Source organism: Hordeum vulgare, chromosome 7H (genome assembly GCF_904849725.1).
Source record: "Hordeum vulgare subsp. vulgare chromosome 7H, MorexV3_pseudomolecules_assembly, whole genome shotgun sequence".
NCBI lineage: Eukaryota > Viridiplantae > Streptophyta > Magnoliopsida > Poales > Poaceae > Hordeum > Hordeum vulgare.
In genome coordinates, this window is record NC_058524.1 from 87,855,510 (window position 1) to 87,867,121 (window position 11,612).

General features: G+C 46.5%; 1 protein-coding gene and 1 long non-coding RNA gene across 2 annotated transcripts; both read right to left on the reverse strand.

The window, feature by feature from the left end:
* Nucleotides 1–5,414: 5,414 nt before the first annotated feature.
* On the reverse strand, nt 5,415–6,572 carry LOC123408938 (protein PYRICULARIA ORYZAE RESISTANCE 21-like). The gene is made up of 3 exons (XM_045101964.1): nt 6,461–6,572; nt 6,193–6,330; nt 5,415–6,121 (listed from the first exon to the last, which is right to left on the reverse strand). The coding sequence occupies exons 2-3, from the start codon at nt 6,272–6,274 to the stop codon at nt 5,658–5,660; spliced, it is 546 nt and encodes a 181-aa protein (XP_044957899.1). The 5' UTR covers nt 6,275–6,330; nt 6,461–6,572; the 3' UTR covers nt 5,415–5,657.
* A 2,266-nt stretch (nt 6,573–8,838) lies between these two features.
* On the reverse strand, nt 8,839–10,589 carry LOC123407617. The gene is made up of 3 exons (XR_006612644.1): nt 10,449–10,589; nt 10,044–10,081; nt 8,839–9,352 (listed from the first exon to the last, which is right to left on the reverse strand). It is a non-coding gene; the product is annotated as an uncharacterized LOC123407617 (long non-coding RNA).
* Between the last annotated feature and the right edge of the window lie 1,023 nt (nt 10,590–11,612).

Consider the following 11,612-nt stretch of genomic DNA (forward strand, 5'->3'; position numbering starts at 1 on the left):
ATCACTCTTGGATGCTTGGTACCCTAGATCTTGTTCTTCTTGGGTGCTTTGGCATCCTAGAAGCTTGGTGGTGCCTTGGAGCTCAATCATTATGGTGTAAAGCTCCGGGCAAGCATTGCGGTCTCCAATTAGATTGTGGAGATTGCTCCGAGCATTTGAGGTCATCTCAGACCCACAGTCCATTATGGTGAAGCTTCGTGGTGTTGTTGGGAGCCTCCAATTAAGTTGTGGAGATTGCCCCAACCTTGTTTGTACGGGTTCGATGACCACCCTCAAGGGTACCTTAGTGGAATCACGACATCTTGCATTGTGCGAGGGCGTGAGGAGATTACGGTGGCCTTAGTGGCATCTTGGGGAGCATTGTGCCTCCACACCGCTCCAAACAGAGATTAGCATCTGCAAGGGTGTGAACTTCGGGATATATCGTCGTCCCCACATGCCTCGGTTATCTCTTACTTGAGCCTTTTAATTATGCATTTTACTTTATGATAGCCATATTGTTTCTTGTTATATATCTTGCTATCACTTAGTGGGTTATCTGGCTTAGCATAAGTTGTTCGTGCACATAGGTGAGCCTAGTTGTTTTAGGTTTTGTGCTTGAAAAATTAAACGTTAGTTTTATTCCGCATTTGTTCAAGGCTTAACCGTAATTATTTTAAAGCGCCTATTCACCCCTCCTTTAGGCGACATCCACATCCTTTCAATAAGCTTTCTCAAAATCAACTTAAAAAACCAAAGCACTTTGTTTTTTGTGTGAATACTATTCAAGGCTCCAATTAAAATCATCACCCCTCCATAATATGCATCCCCTCAATAAAGACAACTTGGATTGGTGAAATGACATCCCTAGCCACTCCATTAAGCCTATTCATAATTACATTGGTACAAATTTTAAAGCTGACATTAGGAACACAAATATGTATGTATTTTTGGATTTGATTAACATCCTTGGTTTTAGGGACTAAGGTAATCATTCCATAATTCAGCCTATATATCCAATACTCGTATGTGAAAATCATCAAATAAGTCCTTCAAATCAAACTAAGGTAGATCCCAAAAGTGTTGATAGAAATTCGGAATGAAGCCATTTGGGCCGGGGGATTTAGTCTGGGGCATTTTAAACACCACACTTCAATCACTTCCAAAGAGAATTTTTGTGTAGCCCTCGGGGTATAGTTTTAGGGTTATCAACATCTAGAGAGATTGTAGAAACCTTAGGGTGACCAAAGAGGCTTGTGTAGTATTTGGTAATATATTCTATTAGATTGCCCCCCTCCTCAATCAGGACCTCATACGTACGGTGCATCGAATTTATCTTGTTCTCCCTCCTTCTATCATTAGCTTTAGCATGCACTCCCTTCGTTTCTAAATAAAATTCCTAATATAGATTTCAATCTAGACTATATTCGGATATATATAGATGTATTTTAAAGTGTAGATTCATTCATTTTGCTTCGTGTATAGTCTATATTAGAATATCTAAAAAGACTTATATTTACGAACGGAGGGAGTAGGTATTTAGCATTAGCTTCTCTTCAAGAATTTTACTATTTTTTGCTCTTTATTTCCATTTCAGTTCCTCTTGTTGCATAATCCTATCTAACTGAGCTCTCAAGTCTTTTTGTTCCTGCCTCATATCAGCAGACATGCCTAATTTTTCACAATGGCTATCAATGACTTCTAATTTGACAAGATTTTATCTCAAAGTTCTCTATCAGGCATTCATGGTTTTGTTCCATCCTTCCAACTTTGCTCTAGGAACTCTCAACCTGCATTGCCATTCCTCAATGGTGGACGCCTCAAGGTGGGGTCTAACAAAACATCAGTGAGAAGGTTATAATCGCATTCTTAAACACTAGAAGTTCTCAAATCTAAAAATGGGCTAGTCTTTGGCACATCACCGAAGTCCAGGAACAAAGGTGTGTGCTCAGATTTTTCCCTTACTAAAGCACAAACCTGTGTCAGGGGATAATTCTCCTCCCAGTATGGGTAACACAAAACTCTATTTAGTTTTTCGAAGGCAGGGACTTAGAAATTATTACCCCTGTAAAATGCCTTCCATTAAGAGCAAGCTCACTAAGTCCATTATGTTCAATAATAGCATTGAACAAGAAGCTCTGATGCCCAGGTGTCCTTGCTTTCCTAACTACTCCCTCTGTTTCTAAATATGTCTTTTTAGAAGTTTCACTAGAGGACTATATACATATGTATGTAGACATATTTTAGAGTGTAGATTCATTCATTTTGCTCCGTATATGGTCCTCTAGTGAAATAACTAAAAAACTTATATTTAGAAACAAAGGGACTATATTAAAACCAACCCCTATCAAGATAAGATTTATGATGTTCTGGACAACCCTAAATAACTCAGCTAAAAGTTTAGCTTTCTTATCACGCTATGCATCTCCATATACCAAAACTAAAGGGTTTGCCGGCACAAGCAGCTTGGGGGTCTGGGAGTTTTGGATCTGAACATGCACGGACTAGCGTTGAGACTAAGATGGGAGTGGCTTAAACGCACCGTCGTTACCAAACCCTGGCAGGGATTGCCACTGGCAATGGACACTAAGGTGCAGGAGGCTTTCAACGACCTTGTTCAGTGGAAGGTGGGCAATGGAGAGCGCATTCTTTTCTGGAAGGATCGTTGGGTTGATGGTTCTTCCATTAAAGAGCTGGTGCCCCTGGTGTTTGAACGTATCCGCATGCAAGTGGTGAACAGATGCACGGTCCGTCAGGCCCTAATTTCCCATCGTTGGGCTCATGACGTTATGGGAGACCCCTCTGTTGAGGCGATGATTCAGATCCTCCATCTCTGGGAGATCATGATCAACCCGATCCTTCACCCGACGCGAAGTGATACACCTATATGGAGATGGCACAACAGTGGAACTTACTCCTCGAGATCTACTTATAGCATGTTATGGCACGACAGTGTTTGCTCCGCTCCTGCCCTGCAATTTGGAAATGTTGGGCGCCCCTAAACTGCAAATTGTTCATGTGGCTCGCTACGCAGTACCGGCTTTGGACGGCGGATCGAAGGCTGCAACATAGTTTGCAAGATCAACCCTCTGCTTGTTTCGTCTGCGCTCAAGAGGAGGACACGGTTGACCACATTCTAGTGCAATGCGTCTTCGCCTGACAAGTCTGGCACTGTTGCTTCCTCCGTGCGAGGATTCCCATCAGCTTGGTGCCAACGCTGAATGATAAAATGGCGGAATGGTGGTTGAGGGTGCGAAAGAAGATGTCGAAGGAGATTAGGAAGGGCTTCGACTCGGTCGTCATGCTCATCCGTTGGAGCCTTTGGAAGCATCGTAACGGCTTGGTGTTCGGCCCGACGAGGGTGATCTCGACGATCATCAACTTCACCGATAGGAACTTTGATGAGCTACGTGCTTGAAGGGGGGCTGGAGGTCACGGAGTTAACATCTTTTGTGAGTACTAGAGTATAGCTTTAGGAGTGGAGTTTCCTGGAATGGTTGGTACTAGGTGTGTGGTACCGGTCTGGGTGGTATTCCCCAACTTCTTGTACATATTTCTGCCTTCTATTGTGTACTCTCAAAAAAAATCTCATATGAATTTTTTTACGTCCTAAACTATCATTTTGATATAATACTCCCCATCCTCCTGAGATATTACATCTAAGGTACTATAGTTAACTACCAAGTAAGAGGCCGTCATAGTTCCCCTAGAGGGTGTGTGGTGCCAGTGAAAATCTCCGCCTGCACAAAAATCAGATCTAGATTTTTTTGATCGCACTATCTCTTACAATCCCAGGAAGTCAACTTTTTTTAGCCACAATTAACTCCCCAAGAAATCTTTGCTTCATATGCCCACAAAGCCTTTTATATTCTAGAAAATACCTTTCATTTCTTACCAATTTTTTTTCTTTTCTTCCCATGTTGGTCAAGTCTTGGGATAGGGCAAACATATCTCCTTCCAGAATGCCGAGGTGCAACCAAATTAGATAGAACATGATTTTAAATTTGCATTAGTTCGGTCAAACTGAACTGAGCCATAAATGTCAAAAATGACGGAGATAACCAACCACTAGCTAAGAGCAACTTCAATAACTCCCCTCTCTCTAAAATAATTGTCATTTACAGGAAGTTGAGCAAAGAAAAAAACTATCTAACAGTTCCCGTAAAGTGATCATAACTTTAGAGGATCTTGTAAAAATAATATTTCCTCCTGCAAGTTTACGAGAAGATCATCTCCTAGTATCTTCAACCGCATGAAACTTCACCGCGTGCCTTGCCAAAACCTAATTGCAATGCCATCGAGCCCGTGCCGCTTGCCGCCTCGTGCATCGTGTCGGGTCCTAGGCAATCCTCAGTTTTCAATTAAAATAAAATACAAAGGATTTAGGTGAATTGACAAAATGGCTTTCATACAACCTTTCTTAACTTTTACAGAAAGCCAAAAAAAAGTTTTATGAAAAGATTTTTAAGAGAGCTGCTGGAGTTGCTCTAACGCCATTGCTACCGCCCTCTAGGTCGCCCACTCCACATGTTGTATTTCAGGATCAGAAGCTGCTTGTCCGGCTGCGGCAGGTATTTCAGCCCCCGGCCCGTCTCCCGGAGAATCGAGCGAAAGAAACGAATCAACCAACAAAACAACGGGAGCTGCAGGGCGAATCCACCACGCGTGCATGGTGCAACTGCATTTTCCACTGCATGCCAGCACACATCCTGCTAAGCTAGTGGCATGTCGGCCTTTCATCACTTCCCACTCGCTCTACAAAACATTGTCACTCGTCTCATCCACGGACCACCTCTGGTCCTCCAATCTGATCAAGCGTCCCCTTCTCCCAGTCTTTACGCGACACTAATAAAGAGTACTGTATAATGTAACGATAAAAGCATGCCGCACTATATCACTCTTGCATGACAAATGAAAGGGACCGCCTATTTCCCAATTCCCATGCGACGGAGAAAGCAATGCAGCGTCAGCCAGATTTTCCAAATCGAGATCTCTGTATCTTTTTCTGTTTTTGAGGGGAAGATCTCTGTGTCTTGGACTCTGAAGATTGCTTACGACATTTCCCATGCGGTCAAATCGTTAGATCTTCATCCAACGACCATCCCTTGCCCACGTGTTCTTCTTCTTCTTCTTCCTCCCCACTGCTGCCAAGCGACGCTGGCCACGTCTTTCGTTGTCGGCGAGCTACCACACGCTCGATTAATTTGGCACCCATCGCCGTACTGCCGACGCTCTGGTCATCCATCCTACTCACTCCCTTCGTTGATGTCGTGGCTTCCCACGCTCCTGCTTGTTCCCGGCTCGCACTTGCGTCCTCCCTCCTCATCAGGGGCGACCTCGAGGCTGCGCTGAAATCGACTGGCGAGTTGGAATTTTTCGGACGCATGAGATGAGGTATAGCAAAAATGAAAATGATAACACCCGAACAAAGCAAATGGGGTTGGTGAAGGTCACGAAGTGTAACGGAATGCAACATAAACAAAGCGGGAGTGCTCTGCTGCCACTGACTGACGTCTTTCTTCCTCCTCATCGGTTTCACTTACACGAATGTGGGATTTTTATTGCATAACTTCCGCTGGGATTGGTCGTATATGTGGTGCGTGTGTACGGTGCTTATACATGAGGAACTACCGAACTGGAGTAACACCGGTGGTTTAGGTTAGGTAGAGCGTAGCGAGTCACATGATGGCGCAGGCGCCGGACGGGTCGTCCTCGCAGACCATCATGTAGCCGCCGCAGGGATACAGCGGCTGGGGCGCCGGCGCCGGCGGAGGGCACTGGCAGCCGCCGTGTCCCTGGTGGTGGCAGCAGCAGCCGGACGGGAACGGGTAGGGGTAGGGGCACGGGTACGGCACCGGCACCTCCACGACCTTGGCCGGCGGCTGTTTCTCCTTCGCCGGACCCTCCACCTTGACCTTCTCGTCCTTGGCCGGGCCCGGGGACTTGGCCTTCTCCTTCGGCGGCGGAGGCTTGATCTCCTCTTTCTTGGGCGGAGGCTCGACGATCTCGATCTCCTTGATGATGTTGCACGCCTTGCAGCACAGCTTGTCGGCCAGCTTGTCGGCGTCGAAGGGGCCCGACACGGTCACCTGGTTCTTCTTCTCGTCGTACTTGATTTCGTCGATGACGAACTCGCCCTTCTCTGCAACCCAAGAATTTCCTCAGCCTCGTTGCGGTCAAGAGACATGAACAGCTTGCGAGTACGTTACGTACCTCGGATCCTGTCGAGCACCTTCCTCATCTTGCCGTGGCAGCGGCCGCAGTCGAGGTCTACCTTGATGATGATGGTCGGCATCTCTGCACGCTCCCTGATCACAGCTCTGGTTGAATTTTTGACTACCCTATCTTACTCTGCACAACAGAGACAAGACCACTTGTTAATTGCAACAGATTTGCTACAAGCATCACATATGACATATCATACCATCGATTCGTTATTATAGGTAGAAAAAGAAGTGCGTAGATCAATAAACAACAAGACCTGAGAATAACGGTGGTGGAGGAGGAGGAGGAGGGCACGACTAGGGTCACCACCTTGCTCTCATCGGCAGGAGACTTGCTGACGATTAAAAGGCAGAGAAGCCAGCAAGAAGTCTCCATAAAAGGGACGCAGGAACAGCACTTGGCTGCACCGTCGACCACGCCCAAAAAGCCGAGCCGCATGTAGCTTTCAAGTCTGTTTGCGTTTGCCCTTGTTTCCCATTCCACTTAGAGCAACTCTAGCATACCCCGCATAATGCCGGTCCGTAAAACGCGTTTGCAGTTCGCGTAAAATCCTTTTTGCCGGCCAGCGCGGGCTGATATGGATGGAGACCCCCAAACAGACTCGTATAAAAGTATATTCGTCGAATATGCTTTTATACGGGTCGGCTTTTGCGGGGTCTGTTCGGACACGGCCGCGTCGCACGAAAACAGAAAACGATTAATTCTCGCATTTGATATAAATTCTCACAAATAAGTTCAAATTCAAACAAACATAACACAGTTTTACGCGTAAATAAAAGCCAAGTTCAGTACGACAAACGCAAAAGAGGGTCTTGCATCATCTTGGTCAATCTTCACCCCGCGCCATCGAGTCCATCTTGAAGTTCATCGGCATAGCCACCATATGGAGCAGAGAAGACCATTCTCCTCTTCAAGATCTCTCTCCTTGCCATATCATGCCATGTTTTGGTGAGGTCGTCCATGTCATCGCGGTTCATTGACATGATCTTGTTCTCTTCGGCGAGCAACAAAGATTCTTTGTCGATCAACTTCCACTTCTCGCACTTTTGGAGCAACTCCCAACAATGCTATAGTTTGAAGAATTTGCCTTCCGAAACTTCCATGTCTTTGTATCTATGTTGGGCAATCTTGTCCTACACAATGTGAACAAAGTGATGTAATCAATTCTCATGATGCAAATATGATTACGCACAACTTGAACAAAGGCAAAACAAACTCACATAGTCGGATTCCACGGTCTCACTTGGAAGTGCATTGCGTACTTGCTCCAAGCAAGCAGCCCAACGGCTGCACATATGCTTGATATTCTCCCAACGCCCTTCAAGCGACCGAAATGTGCGTGGAGTCCTATTGGGATACTTTGCCATAATGCGGAAGTATTGATTTTTGATCCTTTGCCAATATCTCTTGGCGGTTTGGGAAGTATCCGTGCATACATCAAGGGACACCGTACTCCATGCTTGGATCAAGCTTGATCTTCCAAGATCATATAGTTCTTCGATCTTTGGCTATATTGAACGATTGACAAGTCACAAGCTATCGCAAAAAATGGCAAAAACGAAAGTAAATGACCATGACCGAAGACGCATACCTTCCGACCATTTCGTCGAACACCTCGCTTGCGGGGGGGGGGGGGGGGGGGGGGGCGACACCGTTGAACGGCATCGCCGGGGCATCTCTCTCCAGGATGGAGTGAGAGGATGAAGGAGCCAGAATCCTCTTCCTCTTGACGCCCGCGGCCTTGGTGACCTTCTCCGCCACCGACCGACATCGCACAACAGCGTTAGTGCCCGGAGCGCGAGCCTTCGCGGCGGGGGCTGTCGGATTTCCGCCCGGCATGACCACGTTGCCCTGCCGCTTGCGGGCAGGCGCGACGCTGGCTTGAGCGACGGCGGGGCCAACATGGCCGGCGACGAGATCCGCCCGAGGGGAAGGAGCGTGCGCGACCTCGACGGTGACGGGGGGCAGCAAGGAGGCGTCCGTGGCGGCGAGGGACGGTCGCGGAGGATGCACCGGAGCGTGCGGTGGCGAGGCAATGGTGGCGGCGGGTGGGGGGAGCGGGAAAGGCCGCGCGGAAATGTCCCTCCCGCCAAATCTTGCTGCGGATAGAGGTTGAGCTCGGGTCGGCCTCCCGGCCCGTGAAACTAGAGGTTGGGGAGAACTTTTGTTGCGCCCTGCAAAAATATTTGCGGGCCAGGGCGGTGTCTGATCGGGCAGGTTTTTCCGCCCCGACCCGCACTTTGGCGGTTATTTTGCGGGTCGGGACGGGATGCGGGGTCTGCTAGAGTTGCTCTTAACCCTGCGTTTCGATGTCTTAACTGGAGCCTCCGTATTGTATTGGTTTTAATTCCAGTTCAGCCAAAAAATTGTAATGGACATGAATACAAATTCGGTTGTTTGGATGTTTACTGAATTGGCTCACGAAAACGTCCTGAAGTTTTGATACAGAATCATGTTTGGATGTCAAACTATAAAATTGCATAGCAATATTAGAATATGCATTAAAATTGTAGCAGTATGACTAAATTGGATGATTATATAGTAAAAAAATGCATCAATTGTTCTACAAATTGAGGATGACATCATATAATATCGGCACAGAAAACAAACAAAAATAATTTTACACCAACAAAGTACAACACATATATAGTTTAAATAGGTATCTGAAATACTCAACGACACATGGTTCCAAATGTAACAACACAATTGTTCAAATAAGTTGAAGTTCAACATTACATAGTTCCAAATGCAACAAACAAAATACTATAGATAGGTCCAACTTTAACAAGACAAACATGAAAGCATAACTTGCATAACTTCAAGGCATTAATAGCAGCCAAGCCTTCCTCATGTGCATGGGCATCTCCATTAGAGCTTCAAACAAGCGCTCATTAAGAATCAACTTTCCGGAGAGCGCAACATGTCTGCTTCTGCCAACTCTGGTATCAACTCAAGTGCAGCAAGTGTTTTAGAAGGAGTAGTGACCTTTGGCAATGGAAGTGGATCAGTTGTCTTCAAAGCATCCTTAAAAGTAGTCCTCATTTCTCCAATCATGCACATAATAGCATCACCTGTTCGTTGTCTCTTTCGTACCATTTCTAGAGAGGTTTCAATTGGTTCTTCTAGATCTGCAGCAGTCTCAACACACCTTCACCATCAATAAGAGAAAGAATGGTTGTTAACACATTCGAGAAGTGCACACTGATAGTCTCTAGAGAACGCTTGTAAGTGCCACGCAATATTCTCATTTTAATACCATGTCCAACCACCAATAAGAACTTAGCATTCTTCTATGGTGAAATATACGCTATCTTTCAGACCACACTTCATACACAACATCGTGCAAAGATCATGGTAATTTCTTTTGGTTAAGCGCAACTCATCATAACAAGTTGTTTCTGACCCATTGTACATTTCTTTCAGCAAGTACTTCCTATGAACATATCGAAGCTCCTCATCACTAAAGCATCCCAAACTCTTCGGTACTCACTGCGTACTAAGATAAGCTACGCCAAGACAAACTAACTCAACATACATCGATGTCAAGATGATCCTTTTCTTTTTTCTCCCTTTGCTCTCTTCGGTAATGGTAGCAATCAAATCCATTTGTGACATGATGTAGCTACAATGCACTTATATCATGTGAACTATGGGCTAATTGCATGACCATATGTATTAGACCACCACAAGCATATTGGTTCACAAAATTGCATGACCAAGATGCATCAAAGCACACATAAGCATGCATCAAAACACACATAAGCATGCATCGAAACACACATAAGAATATGCATTATAACACCACAAGCATATTTCACAAAATTTCATCACATTCATACCTCAGATCGGCCTGGAGGCTTCCAATTTTTTATCCAACCTGCAACATGAGGATACATCAGTGGTCAACAAATCATTGATGGAAGGACTGGAATTAAGAAGAAGAAGAAGAAGAAATAGAGCAGGATGCCTGGAGCTAGGGAAGAAGGTGCTGGCTCAAGGCAGAGAAGAGGGGGTAGCTCGGGAGGTGGTCTGAGGGAGAGGAGATGTGCACCAGCCATGGGCCACCGGCTGGGAAGGGCCGGCGCCGGAGGGGACAACCGCCGTTCAGATCAGATGTGATCTGGACGGTGACAGAGGAGGAGGGGAACGTACGACGACGCAGGAGGAGGGGAGGGAACATCGGCAAAGGAGGAGGGGAAGGGATGGCGGTAGAAGAGGATGGGAAGGGAAGGCGGCGACCATACTTGCGCCGATGTGGTGGACATGTCGGGGCGCCGCCATGGTGGATCTGTTGAGCACTGCTCGCCTCTCTCGAACCCTCCTGTCGCCTCACGGAGTCATGGGCAAGGGAGAAACGAGACAGGCCCAAACGTTTTCTTTTGCGGGAGAAGCCGATTCAGGCGAAATCGGAGGTCCAGGCCTCAATATTGGCGCGATGGGTGGACACGTGCGAGCGAAAACGCTCGCGTATTCGTTTCCGTTTCAGTGTGTCGTTTCACAGTACAACCAAACATGTGTATTGGGGTTAGCCTAATACCAAATCTAATTCGACAACCCAATACGGACGTCCAAACGCAGCGTTACATTCATTCCTATAAACGCATATCAAACCCCATTTTTATGAACATCTTTAAGAGACTGAGATGGCATATCATCTTTGTTAGAGATATATCATGCCATACATGGAGCCACAGTGCCTTAGTATGTTAGGATTCTATTGTATGGTTAGGATAGTTAGAGATCTTCTCTATTTCTACCTTATTTATGCATATATCTCTTTTTCCCTAACTTGTACTCCAATCCATCTATCAATATAAGCTGTGAGTCTCATTTTCTAGGAGACTGAGATGCTTCCATAATATCTTACATGGTATACAAAGAAGGCTCTTCCAATTGCATCTAGCTCGTATCCTCCATCTCGTCGGGCATCTCACCATCGCCGCATTCCACTCAAGTTTCTTCGCCCGCCACCCACCCCCTAATCTCCATGTCCACCTCCTCCGCCGCACCCCTGTTGAGGAACGTGGCATGGGAAACAAAAAAATTCCTACGCGCACGAAGACCTATCATGGTGATGTCCATCTACGAGAGGGGATGAGTGATCTACGTACCCTTGTAGATCGTACAGCAGAAGCGTTAAGAAACGCGGTTGATGTAGTGGAACGTCCTCACGTCCCTCGATCCGCCCCGCGAACCGTCCCACGAACCGTCCCGCGATCCGTCCCACGATCCGCTCCGATCTAGTGCCGAACGGACGACACCTCCGCGTTCAGCACATGTACAGCTCGACGATGATCTCGACCTTCTTGATCCAGCAAGAGAGACGGAGAGATAGATGAGTTCTCCGGCAGCGTGACGGCGCTCCGGAGGTTGATGGTGATCTAATCTCAGCAGGGCTCCGCCCGACC